General features: G+C 57.5%; 2 protein-coding genes and 1 long non-coding RNA gene across 6 annotated transcripts in view; 2 read left to right on the plus strand and 1 right to left on the minus strand.

Annotated features, from left to right (window-relative positions):
• Positions 1-8,246, minus strand: part of ZBED4 (zinc finger BED-type containing 4) — a 28,941-nt gene extending 20,695 nt beyond the window's left edge. For 2 of the 4 annotated variants that reach the window (XM_046012137.1, XM_046012138.1), the window contains exon 1: positions 8,103-8,246. The gene's annotated coding sequence lies outside the window, so the exon portion shown is untranslated. Of the gene's footprint in view, positions 1-3,394; positions 3,679-3,751; positions 4,729-8,102 lie in introns of those variants that run through there. The other 2 variants (XM_046012139.1, XM_046012141.1) reach the window with 2 other exon arrangements.
• LOC123945935 (collagen alpha-1(I) chain-like) lies at positions 5,972-10,255 on the plus strand. The gene is made up of 7 exons (XM_046010918.1): positions 5,972-6,831; positions 6,893-7,924; positions 8,011-8,488; positions 8,539-9,072; positions 9,326-9,553; positions 9,772-9,911; positions 10,018-10,255. Exons 1-7 carry the CDS (start codon positions 5,972-5,974, stop codon positions 10,253-10,255), a joined length of 3,510 nt encoding a protein of 1,169 aa, XP_045866874.1.
• Positions 10,256-10,595: 340 nt separating this feature from the next.
• Positions 10,596-20,394, plus strand: LOC123946269. The gene is made up of 3 exons (XR_006819619.1): positions 10,596-13,318; positions 18,669-19,265; positions 20,278-20,394. It is a non-coding gene; the product is annotated as an uncharacterized LOC123946269 (long non-coding RNA).
• The last annotated feature ends 191 nt before the right edge of the window (positions 20,395-20,585 follow it).

Genomic DNA, 20,585 nt, shown 5'->3' on the forward strand with positions numbered 1-20,585 from the left:
AAAGAATTAATTAAAAAAGTGACTAAAATGAAAAAAAAAAAAACCCACGAAGAACAGGAATGCCTAGGCGGCTCAGTCACTTGTGTCTGCCTTCGGCTCAGGTCACAATCCTGGGGTCCTGGGATCAAGTCTCAAGTCGGGCTCCCTGCTCAGAGGGGAGCCTGCTTCTCCCTCTGCCCCTCCCCCGCACGTGCTCTCTGTCTCTGTCAAATAAATAAGTAAAAACTTAAACAAAAACCACCTTATGAAACTACATCGGGGGGCATCGTGGCATTGGTTCCAGGGGCCGAGAGGCCGACGCAGACCGAAGGCTGGGGGCTGAGCGGTGAGCTGTGTCTGCACACGCCCCCTTTCTTGCGCTGCAGGTGCGGCCCAGCAGCGGGGAGGGAGCTGCTAAATAAACGGTGCCCGGACAGGTAGCCGGCTCTGCGGAGAAAACAACACTTGACCCCGAGTCCACAGCATCCCCCAAATCACAGCACATGGGTGGTCGCACCAAAGGCAGAACAACGGACCGTAACGGGGGAAAATACCCTTCCAACCTCGACGTAGAGCAAAACAGACTGTTGAGGGAAGACGGGCCATCAGGCCACACTAAAATTAAGAAACTTAGAAATGAAGGAAATACGAATTAAAGCCACAACAATGTACAACTTGGGCAATGGCCACACACACAAAAACACACACACACACAGTCTGATAATGCCAAGTGCTGGGGACGCTTGCGACAGACAAGTGTGGCCGGCACACTGGAACAGGCTTGCTGGCACCTGGTCAAACTGGTATCGTCCCCAGCACTCACAGGGTCACGCAGCAAAGGACAAGTTCAAGGGCATTCACGGCAGGACGTACCGGCCCAGAGCTGGCTGCCCACGGCAGACACACGCCGTGACCAGTCCACGATGAGACCACCGCTGTCACACCCAGCAGACACGGCTGGGCAGGAGCTGGGCGCCAAAAAGCACAGGCTGCAGGACCCCGATATGGAGGACGGCGGCACGAGCTACGAAAATTATTAGCTTTATGGTTGGGGGATGGGGGCACAGGGACAATTTTCCATCTCTTGACCGGTCACGGGATTCACCGACAAGAGCACGTCTCTGCATGCATCTAAGGCTTCACAGAAGAGGTCGGGGCGCCTGGTGGCTCCGCGGCCAGGTGGCCCCGGTGGCCCACTCTGGATTCCGGCTCAGGTCCTGATCTCAGGGTCAGGGGACTGAGCCCCGCGCCGGACCCCACGCTGGGAGTGCAGTCGGCTTGTCCTTCTCCCTCTGCCCCTCACCCAGCTCCCGGGCGTACTCTCTCTCTAAAACAGACAAATACCATCTTTTAAAAGAAGGAAATAAACAGAGTTAGCAGCTGGAAATCATCTACGCACGCCTCAGCAGCCGCCACGTGATGCCCCACGAGGCACGTGTCCCACCCAAGCAGGGGGCGTGCCCCCCACGCGGCCCGGCAGGCCCTGGGTGTAAGCGGGCGCCCACTCACACACGCGTCCGGAAGCGTGTATAAAACTCGACTGCCCAAGTCATGACAGACTCTCACTTTCTGGTCTCCTGTGCGTCTCCACTGCTTGACTAATTTTGCTCGCGCTATTTCATAATTATACATAGCAGTGAACTGCTAATTTAGGAAGATTACTGTCATTTGACCCAGCAGTTTACTGCTAGAGAAAATCATGTTTCCTACTATTTCAGCACAACTTAGAGGGGAAAAGAACCACGTTATCTTCGGTTTTTAAACCACAGGATTATGCTCCTGGGGCAGCTTTGAAAATTTTACATATGTGTAAAGGAGAAACGTCTTTTGCCACCTGCCCCCAAACTCGGGGGATTTGTCTGGATGGCCGCTGGAACTCTACATTCTTCTGACTCCGCTGACAACGCGTGACACAGATTCCTCCCAGAACAACGTCGTCGCTGCCGCGCAGCCTGGGTCCCCCAGGACGGCAGGCAGCCCCGGCTCCCTGCAGCCCGAGGGCTCCGCGGACACCCGGGCGACGAAGGAAATAACGTCATGCTGACTGTGGGCGCGCCAACCCCAAGTCAGGACGAGAGCTGAGACGGGAGGGAGAGGAGGACAGACAGACAGAAGGCACCAAAACAAAGTCTCTGGAATTTATTTTACCTTTCGTTTCAAACCCAGAGATAGCAAACAGTGAAAGGCAGCCGGTCAGAGGTTCCTTTCCCCAGGCTAGAGAAAGTGAAATGCAACGTTCTGCCTGGGAGAATCTCCCGTTATTTTATCGGAAGAACGAAAGAAACCGCCTTCCGCCGACGCCAGCGCGGCTCACCCCCGTGACTTGCCGGCTCAGCCGTCGCCTTCATGACCTCAAACACTCCGGCTACCGAGCACGGCAAATGATTAGTAAATGATTTAGTAAAGTATATTTTTCCGCTTTTCACACCCAAACTGAAGCATGTTAAAGGAGCACGACCCCAAGAATTAGATCTCACTGGGTCAGACTGGCGAAGACCCAGAGCTGGGAAACACCCCCGCCGCGGAAGACACACGCGGTGGGGCCCCAGAGACACCTCCCACCATCACATCCCTGGCCCCCACAATCCCGCCGCTACGACCAGAGCCCCAGGACCGCACCTGTCCGGTGCAAAACAGCACGCGCCCCCATCGCCACCAGAGCACCCCCGGTCGGAGCTGGGAAACCACGCGCACCGTCAGCAGGGGCTGCTGCCGTCACAGGCGTGGGGACCGAGAAGCGACCCACGCACCGTGCAAACGGTACTCGCTACCTTCTATGACAGACGAGAGAGGAGACCCAGATTTCTGCCGGAAAACCAGACACAAAACGGCTGCCTGCCTATACGGGGACGTGAAATCTCCGATCTTATCTTTCCTATGATTTTGACTTCTGACCCATGTAACGATTTTGAACATAAAAATAAAATTTAAAAATTGCAAATCTGAAACAAAAACCCTAACGGCGTAGCAAACGGGCAACACAACCACAAACAAAACACGCATCGAGAGGCTTGTCCTTAAACACAACACTTATTCAACGTGACGTGTGTTAAGAACAAAAGGAACTTAAAAATCAAAGTACCTTATGGTCACCTGGCGGGCTCAGTCACCAGAGCCTGCCACTCCTGATCTCGGGGTCGTGAGTTCGAGCCCCACAGTGGGTGTAGAGACTGCTTAAAATAAAGTCTTAAAAACAGACAGACAAACACCAAAATACCGTAAACTCTGCCAAGGAGTCCCATTAGTAGTTGTGATGTTACACCCCATTTTATGTGCACTTGAGCACGAAATATGCAACGATGCCAATGACAGCAAGAACCAAGACTTTCAGAATAAGGAGAAACTTTAAAAACCAAAGAAATTCAGTAAAACCGTGTAATTTCAAACTCGGACTGAAAATGTCATATGAACTCACCATGTTTTTAAAAAATGTTTCCTAGCTCTGTCCCTCAGCTGGACACCTACAGCCGCCGCAGTGAGCAGCACAGAGCACACGGCAACGCGTCTCTGCACGGGACGGACCGGGCACGGGAGCAGCCCGCGGCCGGCAGGTCGGGGAGGGAGGGCAGGGGCCAGAGAAGTGCTCTCAGAGTGACGCTGCCGCTGCCACCGCAGGACAGGAGCCCACGCAGCAGGACGCCCAGCTCTCAGCTACAACCGTGTGAACATCCAAACACACACAGAAGACTTTAACAGACCCTAAAACAAGGGATAAATAAAAATCCATTACTCCGCACTGACATTTAAGAAAAAGAAAACGAGAAGCATTTACCATCGTGAAGCTACATGCCAGGAGCGCCGCTCCCCCCATGAGTGGTGACAAAGGGGGAGGGTTCAGCGTCTGTCCTCTCATCTCAGGACGCCCAGATGAGGGGACACAGATAAAATGAAGAACACGGGGAAGGTGGCATCAGTACCGGCAGGACAGCCCCCCAGAATGGTGCGGCAGGAGGTAGCGAGCATCGCCTTCATGAAAACGTGTTGCCTGACTCCAGCCGAACCTCTCAGCACCAGGTCGCAGCACACGGGAACAGACGAACACGTCCGACGACACGGTGCGGAACAAACCCGGAACACCAGACATTCGCGAGACAACCGGCCTAGTCTCCTCAAAAGTCAATGTCACAGAACCATTTTTCCCCGAAAAAAAGAAACTAAAGACGCATAATGGCCAATAATGACCTGGACTCGATTCTGGTTTGGAGAATTCACTACAACAGACCACTGGGGGCAAGTCGGGGGGGGGGGGGGGCTCGTGAGCAGGGACCGGCCCGGGCCCTGTCCTAGACACAGTCAGTGGTGGCGTGCAGTGCTCAGAAGAGTCCCTTTCTGCCTCTTCTTCAGAGAAAAGGGCATTCCGGGCTGACCTGCTGGGATGGCTTTCCCTCTGGGAAAGTTCGGCAAGCACCAGACCGGCCAGAGGCGGCAGCACGGCGACACTCATGAGCGCTCTCGGTGCGCTGGAAACGTCAAAACCCAACCGTGAAGCACGGCTGCGTCCAACTCAGGGTTCACACGCTCCCGATGAGCCAGGGCGACCCTCCTGCCTGGTTCAGGCTTGGCGACAAGTCTTCCCACCAAGGTTGTCGGTTCCGATCCGGTCTACGGCGGACAGCGGCTTTCACATACTCTGACCACGTGGAACCATAACCAACACATCCGGCGGGGGCCAGAGCACCAGCTGCCTCAGACCACTGTGTTCACACGAAGGACAACTGTCGTCCGGTGCCAGAGGGGCAGAGACGGGGGACGGAACCAAGCGCGAGGGACAGCTGCTAAGGGTTAAACTTCAGAAACCCAGAACCAGAGCCCTTTCCACGAGATGTGGTCAGAAATCGTGATAAGGCTACCTTGGAAACAAAGCACATTCCAGAGCAAGCAAACAAAACCATGGTAAGGTCAGCGGGTCCCTGTTCTGTCCCTGACATGTTCTGGGTCACAGACCAGGGCTCTCTGGGTGGTTCTGCGGGTCCCCTCTGCCCAGCACCAGCACCCCTGCTGCTTACCTTTCCCACGGGGACCAGGGCAGTCCCACCAGGGGTACGTGTGAAACTGCTGCCCTGGCTGGAAGCTACGCAGTTTTCCAAGTGTCCCTTTGCTTGCAGGATGCGGAGCACGGCCTCCACCAGCGTAACTGGAGCCGTCCCGGAAGGGCTTGCGCTCCCGACGCCGCTGCCTGGCGAGGCCAGCCGCTGAAATAAGCCAGCAGCGGCCTTGGAGGAAAAGTCGCCCCTCGTGGTCCCCATCTGTGGGGGCGCTGAGCAGGACAGAGCAGGTGCCAGGCCACGCCACCAAGGGGCCAGGTCTCCCCTGTCCACATCAGCAGCCATCGCGGAGAGCGCGCCGCCATGGGGCCAGCGGGGGCCCGCCCGTGGCACCCCAGCCCCGGGCTGCCACCATTGGCAGTGGGTGCTGGGAAGGGCTGCTGAGGGGCCTTCACGGAGCGGGTGCCCGTCAGGAGCACAGGCCGCGGTGGCCCCGGAGGTGCCCACGGGACTCGGGCTCCGGCAGGGGGCCGGCCTCTCGCCGACACTGAGGCTTCTTTCCTGGGGCCTCCATCCACGGCCCAGATCTTCCAGGCTGGGGCCCCTCCTAGCCCAGGTCTTTCTGGAACACGGTCTCAGACGGACCTGCCCATACTGTCCTAGGTGCGCCGCTGGGCCTGCTTCTCCCGCCACATCGTCCCTGGCGTCGCGACTCAGGTTCCCTGAGGCAAGGCCTTCTCTTCCGCCCGCGCTGCTTGCGGCCCCCCACGCCCAAGCCAGGTGCAGAGTGGACCAAGCCTTCCTCCAGCCAAGCACTCTGCGCCTCAGGACTCTGCCCGGACACGGAGCGCGAGCGGGGAGGCTTCGGTGTCCTCTTGGCAGTGCCCTCCGGAGCTCGCACCACCAGAAGCACCTCGTGGAGGAATTAACCAGGAAGGGACCTGAGCGACGTCCAGACGAAGGCAGACGGGGCGCTGGAACGTGCGGGGAGCGGGAAAGACACGGGCATGAAGGCGGGGAGCCCCTGGGCGATCCGTGGACGGGAGACCCGCGGAGCACCTGCGCCGCACAGGCTGCAGGACCGCCCGGGATGCCCGCGACTCCACGCGGCCAAACTGCCCCGAGCCCAGCGCGGCGGGACAACAGCCTCCTACGGCTCCAGCCGCAAGCCCGGGCGCTTCCGTCGCGCTTCCGAAGCCAGGCGGCCCCGCGCAGAGCGAAGCCCCAGCCCGGGCGCGGTCCTGCGGGGGCGGGGGAGGCTCGGCAGGACAGGGCAGGCTGGAGCGGCGGAGCCACGTTCCTTCCGAGGCGGCCGCCGGGCGAAGCAGCCGTCGGACCAGGGTCCACGGCCCAAGCAGCCGCCGCCCCGCAAAGAAACGCCGCAAACGCAGACTGACGACGAGGTGCACAGGGACGGCGACCCCGGCCTCGCCGGCAGCACCAGTCACGCCTCCGCTCTGCGACCTCGGCGGGAACAGAGCCCGACGTGGACACGCCTCCGGCACGCGCCAGCTCCGCGCGTGGACACAGAATCCAGCCGGTCGCCCTCGCAGCCCCGCGGCGGCCGTGCTCCGGGCCGAGGACGCTCCTTCCCCAGCGCGCGTCCCTCACCAACTGCCGGCGCGCGCGGGGACACCGAGGGCAGCGGAGTCCTCACGCCCAAAACACCGGGGCCTCGCGGGACAAGCAGCGTGGCGGGCGGGCGGGTCGGGTGCGGCCGCGGGAGCCCCGGCTCTGGCCCAGCGCGAACGCCGTCCGCGGAGCCGCTGCGCTCCCGGAACGCGCCGCACCCCGTGGCGCCCCGTGCTGAGAAGCGCGGCGGGGGACAGGCCGGCGCGGGCGTCCCGGGGCGTGTCCGGGCCCCGACGTCCCGCGGAAGCCCCCGGCGTCGAGCCAGCTCCCAGGGGCCCGTTCCTGTCCGAACGCAGGTCCGCTTCGGGCCACCGGAACGCGGCTTCTCCGCACTTCGCCGACGACGCCGACCAGACCCTTGCGGCTCCCACGCGGCACGACGGCGCGGACCGACGCAACCCGCAGGGAAAGCGGCGCAAGGGCCTGCCGGACGCACCCGCGGCGCTGGAGTCCGAAGCGGATTTTTTAAAGATTTCACTGATTCAGCCGCAGCGGCCGCGGCTGGGGGAGCAGCTCCCCGCGGAGGAGGCCGGCGACCCGCGTCGAGACCGAAGGCAGACGCTGAACCCTCGGGCCCGCCCTGACGCGGCTTCGCGGAAACGGGGCGCGGGTCCCGTTAGAGCGAACTCGGAGCAACTTCCCGTTTCCTCGGCCGAGACGTGCGGGAGCTGCCCGCGGCCGGCGGACTCGCGCGCAGAGCGGGGGCGCGCGCGGGGGCCGCGGGGGCCGGGCGCCCTCCAGCGATGGGGGCGGGGCCGCTCACGGAAAAGGGCGACACGAGACGCAGACGACCGAGTCCGGGCCCGGAGGGACGACGGCGACGGAAAGCGCGAACTCGACGGCGTCTCACCGCGAAGTCCCGGCCCGGCCCAGAGCCGCGGCGGCCGCGCTTCCCCGACACGCGCTTCCCGGGACCCCGACCCGCGCGGCTCTTCCTGGAAACGCGCGGGCGGCGGCGCGCGCCTCGGCTCTCAGGCACCTCGCGGGGGCGGACCGCGGAGCCCACGCCGGCCCGGCCCGGCCCCGGCCCAGCCCCGGCCCCCGCCCGGCCGCGGCCCCTCAACTTTCGCCGCTCGCGGCGTTTCGTCAACAGGCGCCGCCGTCCGGAAAACGCGTCTCGGGCGCGACCCGCCTGGCCCCGCGCGCGCCAGCTGTCAGCCGGGGGGCCCGGGGGCGGGGGCGCGGGCCGGGGGTCCCAGGGGCGCGGGCCGGCCCCGGCGAGGCGGGCCCCGCGGCCGAGGCGAGCGGCCCGGGCGGGGTCCAGGCCCCACGGGAGGCCGCGCCCGCACCCCCGAAGCCGCCCCCGGCCCGGCGCGCACCGCGTCGCGGCGACCCCGGCCACCCCGGCCACCCCACCCTCCCGGCCTCGCGGCTCCACCCCGCCTCGCCCCGCCCCCCGCCCTCCCCCCTCCAGCCCCGACCCCCGACGGCGCGCCAGGACGGCCGGGCCCGGGGCGCGAGCTCCGGCCGAGGCACAGCCCGCCCCGCCGCCCGCCGCGCACTCACCGTGGGCGCGGGGCTCGGGGCGGCGCGGCTCCCGCCCGCCTGCGGACGACGGCCGGCGCGGGCGGGCGCTCCCATTCATTAGCCGCGGCTTTGTCTGCCCCCGCCTGCCCCTCCCGCCGCCGCCGCCGCCCGCCGCCCGCGACGCCGCCGGACGCTGCGCCCCTCCCAGGGCCCCGCGCGGCGCGGGGCGGGGCCGGGGGCGGGGCCAGCAGGGCGGGCCGCACCAGGGACCCAGGCGCGGCGGACGGGGCGAGTCCCGGCCGACCGCGCAGGCGCGGCCTCCGTCCCTGGGCTGGGCCGGGCCCACGACGCAGGCGCGGTGCCGCCTGCGGGCCGGGCCGACCGCGCAGGCGCAATCCTCGCGCGTGGGCCCCTCCCCCGGGCTCGTACGGACGAGCCTGTGAGGCGCAAACGCCGCACGCCGGCCCTTGGCTAGGGCCGGGCCCGAGCGGCCGCGCAGGCGCAATCTCCGCGTGCCGGCCGGGCCTGGGGCCCAGGGGGCCCGACCGCGCAGGCGCAGTCCAGGCGCGCCGGCTCCGCCCCACCGCCGGGGTCTGCGGGCGGCGGCTGGGCGCGAGGTAGCAGCCCGGGCCCGGCTGCGGCGGCGTCCGTCTCGCGCTTTCACTGCGCCCAGCCCGCCCGGCCGCGGGGCCTCGGAGCCACAGGGCGGAGGGCGCACCTGCTGCGGGCGCGGGCCGAGGTGCCGGCGGGGCCCACGGCGGGGGGCGCCCGGAGCGCGCTTACCGGAGGCCGCGCGAGTGTCCTCCGTGGCCCGGCGCTGCGAGGGCCGCGGTGCTCCGTGCTGCTGCGTCTAAGCCCTTCGTCTAAGACGATAAGGTGCTTCGCGGGCGGCCGCGCTCCGGGGCCGCGCGGATTAGAGCTTAAGCCCGTGACGCCGGGCGGGGACACCCTGCGGCGGTGGCCGCGGCCGGAGGGCTGGGGTGGCCTGGGGGCGTGCGGCGGCGGGCAGGTGCCGCACGCGCGGGGCCGCGGGCCTCTTGGGCTCTGCAGGCATCTGGGCGCTTAGTGCCAGTTTCCTGGTGACCAGCTCGGGCGGCGACCGGACCGACCGCAGCCCCGGCCTGTCCCCGTCGCCGACGACCGCTCATCTGTCGCAGAGGGAGGCCGGTGCTCGCTGCCCGGCCGGCCCCTCCTGCCCGCGCCCTCCCGGCTCGTCCCACCCCTGCAGGGCCCGCGGCCGTGGCCCCCTCGCTCCGCTCCAGCCTCGGGGGCGCGACTTCCGCGGCCTCAGGGGTCACGTCCGCGCGCAGGTCGACCGCGGGGGCAGTCGGTTGCGCGTCTGTGTGCGGTTTGCGCTCGCCCGCCGCTCCCGCGTCCCAGCGCGGCCTGGCGCAGAGCGGGGGGGCGGGGGGCTGGCGTGGAGCTCAGGGGACAGCGTGGACGCGGTGGCCGCCGGCCAGGGCCAACCCGCCACCTGCTTGTGGTTATTCGTTCGTGTCTTTCGTGTCGTGTGATTGCCCGAGCTAAGACTGTCGTGTCCTCCTGCGGGCGGGGAAGAAGCGGAGTAGTAACATCTCACGCCTGGGAGGACTGCCTGACCTTGGGACGTCGCTGTCCTTGCGGAGTTTCCGGGGACGCCGCCCAGCCGGCTCTCTGCCCCGCGGCCTCCAGCGGCTCAGGAGCCCCGTGAGGGAGAACTTGCTTCCAGCCGGTGGCCAAACGCCTGTGGACTCCCGCTCTGGGCGGCAACGGCTTCCTCCCTGGTCCCGTCTATATGCTGCGGCTGCTGCCCACTGACACCTTCGGGGGCTCCCTGTGTCCCTCAGAGCCAGAGTTGTCACAGCTGTGGTGACCAGGTCCACGCTGCCTTCCCTCGGGACTTGGGTCCAGCTCTGGGTCCCACCTCAGGGCCGTGGCCCCGGCTGTTCCCTCCACCCCGAATGCTCTTCCTCAGTCGCCAGGCCGCCTCACCCTCACCTGTGCAGGTCTGGGCGCAGACGTCCCATAGTGGCCGTTGTCTGCGAGATAGTGCCGCTCCCCTCACCCCTGCCTCCCGGCCTCCCCGTTCTCGGACATGGACGGGGCCAGCCTCGCCGACACTCCGGGAGAGCAGGGCCTTCCCTGGTAGTCCGCTGATGCACCCGCACCCGGTCCGAGAAGCGAGCGCGTCCCGAGGAGGCAGGATGGGCTGACTGTTGGCACGACGGCTGGGCGCCAGGCTCGGGTGGCAGGAAAGGTTCCCCTAGTGGAATGACAGCAACGCTTCCCAGCTCCACCCTGGCTCCCGCACTTTCCACGTCCTACAGGTCGGCCGGGTGTGGCCTGCTCCGACCCCTTGCGGGAAGGATTTTGTCGGGTGCGCAGGGTGGCCGACCCCGGTGCTTCAAGGGAACACGGAGAGTGGGGAGGGCAGTGCTTTTGGCCCCCAGTCAGCGGACTGAGCGAGTCCCGGTGCGGGGCTGCCCTTTCCAGAGCTCTGCCCCTTCAGTCGACAAATCTTGGATGAGCATTTTCCGCCGTCCTGTGGCACTGTGACCCCCCCACCTGGGTATCCAGAATCCCCTCCACCTGGGCACCCCCCGAATGTGACCCCCTACCTGTGCATCCAGAACCCACATCCTCCCGGACACCACTCATGGTGACCCCCCACCTGGGCACCGCCCTCCACGCTGTGATCCCCGACTTCAGTATCCAGAGTCCCCCCACCCCCGGGCACTGTGATCCCCCACCTGGATGTCCCCCATCCAGGTATCCCCATCGCTGCTCTCCCAGGACCTCTGAAGCCTCGTGGGGTGGGTCCCAGGATCTGCGGGAGGAAGTGCCCTGCAGCGTTCCGCTTTCTCATTGTCTGTCTGCGTGGTTAGAGGCCAGAGAACACCAGGTCCCCAATGTGGATGCGTGGAAGTGTCCCCAGTTTTTCTCTGGGGCACTCATGGCCTGGAGTGACCTCCTCCTCCGGCCTAGATGGGCTATAAGGGTGTGCACTTCACAGCTTCTGGAAAGCCCGCCACGCAGCCCTGGAACCCCATAGCTGTGCCAGATGGTCACTGTCTTGGTTCCGGAGGGGACGCTGGTGTCAGGACACTGTCAGCCACCCTGCGGAGTGATGCGGCCAGGAACAGGCAGGTGCGGAGGAGCCTGGCACCTGCCGCCCATAGCTGATGTCAGGGCAGGTGGCCCAGCATGCCCGGGGCCACCAGCCAGCCCCCTGTCCCAGCCCTGCCCCTGAGATCTCGGGGCTTCCCTTTCCGCACCTGGGAAGTGGGGACCACATTAGCGAGGGAGCGTGAGGGCGGTGAGAGCATCCTTCAGAGCCGGCACACCTCCGGCCCACTCCTCTGCTGCGGGGGATGGAGCCTGTCTAGGAGGCCCCAAGAGTGGAGACACCCCCCAGGCAAAAAAGTAAGGACAGGGATGTGGCTGGGAACACCCCCTGGGGTGTAGAAGAGGGGTTGAAGAAGAGCTGGGGACGACAGTGTTGAGACCACTCCGGTCACGGGGGCACTGAGTGGTGGCCCATGGGGAGAACCACAGCCTCTCCCACAGGTACCTCCGGGGCCCAAGGAAGGGAATGCAAGGGTCATGAGCAGTGGAGGCGACGAGCCACCAGTGGGACACTAGCAAGCAGTGGTGAGCTCCGCAGAGATGGAATGGCCTTGGGGGACATAGCAGGGCCTGCCAGGAGGAGCCTCAGCACTCGGGGGGGGGGGGGGGGATACAAGGGGTATTGTGACCGGGATGGGGTCCTTGGGAGAGAGCACACAGAGATCATCAGGCACCAAGGCCCTGGGGCAGGCATCAACGACTGGTTGGATGGTAAGCCGAGCGGGGAGGGGGTGGGGTAGGAAGGGTCTTGAGGGTGTCAGGTTTGGAGTGGGCAAGGGTCCAGGGAGGAAGAGGGATGGTGACTTAATGTTCCCGAGGGGAGCGGCTGTGTCTGCTGCTGGACAGCGACGTTGAAACCAGTAAGTGCACTTGGTGAGAATGGGAGGGTGGTGCCTGGGGGGGTTGGCGCCCAAGCAGGGTACGGGGTTCAGGCCGATGCACACGCTGGCCCTGGCCTTCTAGCACAGAAGACACCAGCCTGTGGCGGCCGGTTCTGTGTTATTTTCCACGGTGGAAATGGCTCTCGAGTTTATCAGCAAGTAGAAGTCCAAATACTGCACGGGACGTCGTCAAACTCAAACATTAATTATCCAAGTTTACAACTTCGCTGGGTACACTGTAGTTTAGCAACGTAGTCACACCAGGAATGCTGTTCGCCATAAACAATCCGGCCAACACCAAATTACAGAGAAAATGACGGCTACCTACAACCCCATCCCAAAAGGGTAACTTGGAAAACAAATCAGATGCGTATCTTGGTTTTACGTACAACTTTGCAGATTAAAAATCAGAAAGACTCTACCATGTGAACTCTTCTAATGTAGTGTTTTTGCTTAACCGAGTCCCCACCTGCCTGTATCCGTGCCACTGACGGTGGCACAGGTCGCTGCTAGTGGCTGCTTGGTACCACACCGCATGGCTCGGTACCACACCGCGTGGCGGGCACGCAGCCCCGCGGAGGCTCCCAGCTGTACAGGTCCAGCGCCCCGCGGGGAGCCCACCTGCTCTGACGCCCTGCCGGGTCCCTCGGGTTATTTCTTCAGAAAACATGCTTAGCAGTGGAGTTTTCTCAGCTGAAAATTTTACGGAGGTGATGGTAGACACAGACGCGATTCCAAGAAATAAAGCAGAAGGGTCCCTCGTACGTGGTAGTTTTACCCAAACGTCACATGATGGCAGCAGGGGCGCCCAGGTGCCTGGGTTGAGCGTTGGACTCGCGGGTTTTTGGCTCAGGTCACGGTCTCAGGGTCGTGTGTGGGATCGAGCCTTGCATCAGGCTCTGCGCTCAGCCCAGACTCCGCTTGAGTTTCTCTCCCTCTCCCTTCTCCAGAAGATAAATAAAATCCTTAAAAGTAACTAAAATGACAGTAGGAGAATCACAGCCAGTGCATCGATACCGGAAAAGTTCCCCGATGTTGTTCCTCTTTCCCCAGTTTTACAGGTACTTGTGTGTGTATTAATTCCGTACATTTTTAAAGTGTTTCTTTTTCCTGTCAGTGGGCTCCACATCCAGCGCAGAGCCCAACGCAGGAGCTGAACTCAGACCCTGAGATCGAGACCTGCGCTGAGATCGATTCAGATGCGCAACCGGCTGAGCTCCCTAGGCGCCCCTTGACATTCTGAGCACCCAAGCTGGTTCGTGGATCCACGTGAGGAGTTCCAACAAGGGTTGCTCCTGTTCCCCGTTCAGAGCCACGCCCACGCCCCTGCCCTGTGCTCCCAGCAACCACTCATCTGCCCTCATTCCTAAAACTGTCGTCTCAGTACTGCACAAAGGGAGTCAGGCAGCGAGTAACCTGCTGGGGTTGGCTGTTTTGCTCAGTAAGTAGCTCGCTTACTTGGAGACCCCTCCAAGTGGTTGGATGTCAATGGTTTGTTCCCCAGCCCTGCTGAGTGGTGGTCCTTGGTTGGGGCACACTGTGTTTCCCTTCTCACCTGCCGGAGGACGTTGGGGTCGATTCTGGATTTGGTCCAGGATGGGATGAATGTCTGTGGGCAGCTTTTGGTGTGAGCATAAATCCTCATTTCTCCGGGAGAATCGCCCAGGAGCCCGACTAGGTCATGTGCTGGCTGCGGGTTTCGTTTCCAGAGCAGCCCCAAGCTGTTTTCCGGAGCGGCCGCTCCCGGCTGCACCCCCGCCGAGGCGTGCGAAGGTCCAGCGGAGGGTCCTCCTCGCCAGCATTCACGGCGCTCACCGCCTTTCGTCTCCGTCACCTAGCTTGCGTGTCCCTACTGCCCGACGACGCTGGACCTCTCTGTGCCTACGCTCTTGCTTGCGACGTCTCTGACCATCTGTTGGCGAGTTTTTACGTGGATGGCTTGGTTTTTACTCGTGTGTTCAGAATCTGTGTTCCATCTCTCAGTCCCTCGTCACACGCGAGGTTTGCAAACTGCCTCCCGGTCTGCGGCTTGTCTCGTCCTCTCCACAGGCTCATTCCCAGCAGAGGTTTCTGATGCTGCTGAGGTCTGGTTTAGCAATGTTTTCTTTTGTGGTTGTGTCTTTGGTGTCGAGAACTTGTTGCCTAGCCCTAGATCCTGAAGATTTTCTCCTCTTTTCCTCTAAAAGCATCATGGTTTTAAGTTCCTGATTCATTTCAAGTTAAGTTTCGTATAGGTCTGAAAGCCTTGGGGTGAGGCTCTTCTCCCCCTCCCCCTCCCCCTCTTCCCTCCCCTCCCCCTCTTCCCTCCCTCTATCACTCCCCCTCCCCTCCCCTCCTCTTCCTTCTTCCCATCTTTCCTGCCTTCCGCTGTCTAATTGCTCGAGTGCCGCTTGTTGAAAGGCCAGCCTTCCTCCTTCGCAACGCTTCTGTGCGTGTCAAACGTCAGGTGGACATGTCTGTGTGGGTCTGTTTCCAAGTCCGTTTCTTCCATTCATCTGTGCTTCTCTCCTTCTGCCAACACCACACGCGCTCGATTACCACAGCTATCTGTTCTTGAAATCGGGTAGACTGGTTCTGGCCGCTTGCTTCTCCCTTGCAAAATTGTTGTAGCTAGAATACTTCCCTTGCCGCATAGTTTAGAATAATCTGTCTGTATCTAAGAAAAATCTTGCTGGAATACTGGTAGGAATTGTGGTAAACCTGTATATCAATTTGGAGAGAACTGGCCTTTTTACTATTTTGAGTTTTTCTAACCATGAAAATGGTCTATCTCTACACTCATTTAGATCTTTGATTTCTTTCATCAGCATTTTATCATTTTCAGCATACACATTCTATACGCTTTTTAGGCAACTCTTTACTATTTCATTGGATTTTGAACCATTGTAAATGGTTGTGTGTTTAATTTCAGCGTCCTTGTTTTGATTGCCGGTAGTTGTGGTAGAAGCAAGAAGGGCTGATGTTGCAGATGAAGTCAGAAGGCAGTCTGCCAGAGAATTCCCTCTCGCCTGGGGGAGGTCTGCCTTTTGTGCGCTTCGGGCCTTCAACTGATTGGACGAGGCCCACCAACATTATAGTGGGCAAATTCACTCAAAGTCCACCAATTTAAATGTAACTGTTGGGGCACCTGGGTGGCTCAGTGGGTTAAAGCCTCTGTCTTCAGCTCAGGTCATGATTCCAGGGTCCTGGGATCGAGCCCCACATCGTGCTCTGTGCTCAGTGGGGAGCCTGTTTCCTCCTCTCTTTCTGTCTGCCTCTCTGCCTGCTTGTGATCTGTCAAATAAAATCTTTAAAAAGAAATAAATGTAACTGTCATCTGAAAACACCCTTACAGAAACAACCAGAATGCTGTTTGACTAAATCTCTGGGCACCTTAGCCCAGCCAAGTTGACACAGAAAAGCAACCATCCCAGTCTTCTCACTTCCCCTTTGATGCCTCCTGTTTCATTCTTGATATTAGTGATTATCTTCTCTCTTTTCCTTCTTTGTCAGTCTTGTCTGAGGTCTGCCAACTTTATTGACCTTTTCAAAGAACCAGCTTTGTCTTTCTTCGATTTCCTATTTGCAATTTCGTTGCTTTCTTTTTTTATACATATGTTTTATTTATTTATTTGACAGGGAGATACAGCATGTGCATGAGTGGGGGGAGAGTAGAGGCAGAGGGAGAAGCAGGCTCCCTGCTGAGGCTCCATCCCAGGACCCTGGGACCACAACCTGAGTTGAAGGCAGATGCTCAACCGACTGAGCCACCCAGGTGCCCCCCTTTCTTAGAGAGAGAGAGGGTGTGCATGAGCAGGGGGAGGGAAAATTTCATTGATTTCTACTCTTATTTATATTATTTTCTTTCTTCTTGCTCTGGACTTATCAGACTTATTTTACTCTTTTTTTTTTTTTGTAGGTACTTAAGGTGGGTGCTTGGATTATTGGTTTGAGAATTTTTCTCTTTTCTCAGATATGGATTTACTACTATAGATACTCCTCCTAGCACTGCTTTTGTTAGGTTCTGAAATTTTTATATTGTATTTTCATTTTTTTTCAGTTTAATATTTTTAAAAAGAACTTATTTTAGAAAGAGAGAGAGAAGGAAAGAGGGTCAGAGGGAAAGAGAGAACCTCGAGGCTCCATGGAGTCTGCCACAGGCCTTGATCCCGGGACCCAGAGGTCATGACTGGAGACAAAATCAAGAGTTGAACACTCAGCAGACTGAGCCACCAACACCCCTCAGTTCAACATTTTTGAATTTCCTGAAGCTTTCCTCTTTTACACTTCGATTATTTAGAAGTTTGTTGTTAAGTTTCCAAGTATTTGGAAATTTTCCTGTGGTCTTTCTGCTGTTGATTCCTTGTACGATTCTGCTATAATTCGAGAACATACTCTGTCTGATTTATATTCTTTTAAATTTGTTGAGGTTTGTTTTTGACCAGGATGTGGTCGACCTCTGTTGAAATTGCACGACTGCCTGAAAAGGATGTGTATTCTGTTTTGTTTGGTGGCATGGTCTACAAACGTTGTTTAGATCGCATTGGCTTCTGGTGGCCTGGAGTTCTGGATCTTTGCTGACTCTCTGTCTCCTAGTTCTATCAGTAGCTGGGAGCAGGGTGTGCAAGTCCCTGATTATAATTCTATTTTTTGTAATTTCAGATGTGTATTTCTCCTTTTAGCTCTGCACTCTTTTGTGTTATATATTTTTAAACTCTGTTGTTTGACGCGTACGCATTCAGGATCACTGTGTCCCCGGATGGTATGATCCCTTTATCTTACATGATGATCCTTTTTGTTCCCAGTAATTTTCTTTGCTCTTGAGTCCAGTTTATCTGATTTTACTCTACAGTATAATAAACAATAACATAGCATACTATATGTAGTAATACATAATAAATAATGTACCATGGCTACTCTTACATTTTTACCAATATTTTCATTATATATATTTTTTCATTCTCTTATTTTTAATCTCCCTCCACCAATCTGTTTGCCGTGAGTTTCCTGTAGACAGCACATAGTTGGGTTGTATTTTTTTTTTTTTTTCAGCTTGTCTCCATGACCAACACGGGGCTTGAACTCATGACCTTGAGACTGCGAGTTGTACACGCTACTGACAGAGCCAGCCAGGCATCCCAGAGGGGCTGTGTTTTCTTTTAATCCGTTCTGACAATCTGTGTGTTTTAATCACTGTGTTTAGACCATTTATATGATTTTGGGGATATATCAGGGCTTAAGTCTGCCATTTGTGTTCTGTTTATTCCCTCTCTTTCTTATTCATGTCTCTCCCTTTTCTCATCTTCCTGTGGGATACCTAACCATTGCTTAAAATCCTGCTTCAGGGGCGCCTGGGTGGCTCAGTGGATTAAGCTGCTGCCTTCGGCTCAGGTCATGATCTCCGGGTCCTGGGATCGAGCCCCGCATCGGGCTCTCTGCTCTGCAGCGAGACTGCTTCCTCCTCTCTCTCTCTGCCTGCCTCTCTGCCTACTTGTGATCTCTCTCTCTGTCAAATAAATAAATAAAATCTAAAAAAAAATAAAAAAAATAAAATAAAATCCTGCTTCAATTTTTTTATGCGTTTTTGGGCATAACATATTGTGTAGCTTTCTTAGGGTCACAGTACCCATGCAGGTTGTCATCGGCCTCTGGCTCCATCTTCGCACTCGGAACGAAGCAGGGCAACTGCCCGTCCAGTCAGCTCCCCTCACCATCCCCACTTAAAAATATGTAGAATTGCTTATGCTATTTCCCCTGAGTATTTCGTGCCCCATCGGATCGTCACAAGTTTTGCTCCAGCCATGCATAATTAAGAAACCCACGAGAAGGGAGAGCCACTATGCTGCCCTCTGTGTGGCCCACTCCTTTGTTTTCCTTTCCTTCCTGAAGTTCTAAGGCTTCTGTTATTTCTTTTCTCTTTGGCGAATTTCTTTAGGTGTTCTTGAAGCCTGGTTCTGTGAGGGTGCAAGTCTTGGTTTTCTTTGTCTGAGAATGTTTTTATTTCCCTTTCATTCCCAAAGCACGTTTTCACCTGACTCAGAATTCGCGGTCGACAGCTTCTTCCTCTCAGCACTTGAGAAATGTACCACTTCCTCCCGCCTCTGCGTTTCTGAGAAAAAAACCACCGTTGTGTCCATTGTTCTACTCTTACAGGCAAAGTGCTGTTTCTCTCTGCTTTCAAGATTTCTTCATTGTTATTAGTTTTCAGAAGTTTAATTATTGCGTGCGGCAAATTTCTTCGATTTATCTTATTTGGGATTTGCCTGGCTTCTGGAATGTCTCAGTGTTTTGCCAAATTTGGGAAGTTTCTGCTATTTGTTCTTCAGATTTTTTTTCAGCTTCACATTCTTTCTTCTCTTTCTAGAGTCTAATGATACAAAGGCTAGACCTATCTTTTACATACAGTCCCATGGGTTCCTGAGGTTTTGTTATTTTTCCTCCCGTGTCTTTTCTCCCTGCGGCTCAGGTGAGGTAATTGTTGTTCTGTCTTCTGGTTCATGAATTCTTTCTTCTGTCATAGTCATCATGGTGTTGAGCCTCTGTACAGTGAGTTTCTTATTTTGGTGTATTTTTTAGTTCTGTATCTTCCGTTTGTCTGTTGTTTGTTTCTAAGAGTTTCTGGTCTCTCATTTGTTTTAAGGTCATTTATAATTATGTGCCGAAGCATTTTTGAGATGGCCAGTTTACAGTTCCCATCAGGCAATTCCAACATCCGCATCATCTCAGCGTTGGCATCTGTGGATTTCTTCTTCTTAGGTCCAGTAGGACTTTCCCGACGCTTGGTGCGACAAGTGAGTTTGAAGAGTGTAACCTGAGCAGCGCGAACATCATCTTAGGAGATCTGAATCCCACCTAACCCTTCTGCTTTTGCAGGCAGTCCTCCTGTTAGGAGTGACCCATCCTGGCCTACTTTCGTGGGTTGTGGTTCCTATGATAATTTAGTTTTTAGAGCCCCTGAATTCCCACTCTGGTCTGTTTTGCTCACCTGTTGCCACAGAAGCTCCCACTTATTTCTGGGACAGAGGCGATTCCCTCGGCTGCCCAGAGCTGGTAGGTGGCTGTGCGGAAAGATGGATCTGTGGGACGGAGGGTGCGTCCTGATCTCTACCAGTTCCCCCAGCGGAGGACAGGTGAGCTCCCCTCAGCTGCTGGGGGGCAGGCGAGGAGACAGTGGGCCTGGATTGCCTTCTGCTGCTGGCTGGTATGGAGATCCTGGACCTGGACAGCCTTCTCCTGGGTAGGTCCTGGGACACTCCAAGTGTTGCTCCTCAATCCCAGGCCCCCAGTCAGACTCCCTCTCTTTTCCTATAATTGTCTGCTGTATTTCCTGGTTTTAAAAGTTGTGTTCAGTTGGATGAGCTGGGAGAGATGAGTCCACACCATCTAACCAGATGTCTCTGGTGTTATTTTAAAATTTTTACTTATGTAATTATTTATTCAATATATTTTTACAACAACTTTCTTAAGCTGTAATTCACATACCATACAATTCACTCATTTAAAATGTACAATTTAGTGATTTTTAATACAGGCACAGATTTCAGAACATCATCGTCCCCAAAGAAACCCCATACTATTAGAAGTCAGTCTCCAATTCTCCCTTCCCTGAGGCCCTGGCAACCTCTAGCATGAGTTCTGGGTTTGTAGATTTGCCTACTATGGGCATTTCATATAAATGGGATCATTCAGTATGTGGCCTCTTGGCGGCTTTCCCTTTGCATAATGTTTTCGAGACCTTCCATGCGGTACATTTCGGCACTGCTTCCCTTTTTGTTCCGTTCATGGATCGATCGCATTCGGTGTTCCCGCACTGACGGACCTCGGTTTGTCTTCGCTTATTGGCATCCCGAATAATACTGCTGCCAGCCTTCGTGAACACGTTTCTGTGTGGACATGTGCTTTAATTTCCCTTGGGCACATAATCAGGAGGGGAATTTCTGGGTCATATGGTAACTCCGTGTTTGAACATTTTGGGAAACCGTCCAACCGTCTTCCAAAGCAGCTGTACCTTTTTACACTCCCTCCAGCAACATCCTCCCCGACACTTGTTAGCGTCAGACTTTTTGATCCCGGTCACCCTAGTGGGTGTGAAGTGGTGTCTCTTTGTGGTTTTGATTTGCATGTCCCAAAGGATTAATGATGCTGTACATCTTCTCACTTGCTTATTGGTCGTTTGTGTGTCTGTTTGAGAAAATGTCTATTCAAATCCTTTATACCCATTTTGAGTCTGGTTGTTCTTTGGTTGTTAGGCTGATGCCTTTGGCTGCTATCCTGAGAGAGACGGGGAGCCGCTGGAAGGTTCTAAGCGCAGACGTGGCGGTATCACTCGGGCTGCTGTGTTGAGAAAAAGAACACAGGTTCCCAGGTGACACAGAGCCTGGTCAAGATACCGAGATGATCCAGGTGTGAGACAATAGTGACTGGCCCCGGGCGGTAGCAGAGGAAGTGGTGAGACGGGCGGTGCTGGACACAGTTTGAAGGGGAGCCAACAAGATTTGCCGATGGATCGGATGGGCTTACCCAGGAAACTTGAAGTCACCCTGTACTAGGAAGGTGG

Source organism: Meles meles, chromosome 7 (assembly GCF_922984935.1).
Source record: "Meles meles chromosome 7, mMelMel3.1 paternal haplotype, whole genome shotgun sequence".
Lineage (NCBI taxonomy): Eukaryota > Metazoa > Chordata > Mammalia > Carnivora > Mustelidae > Meles > Meles meles.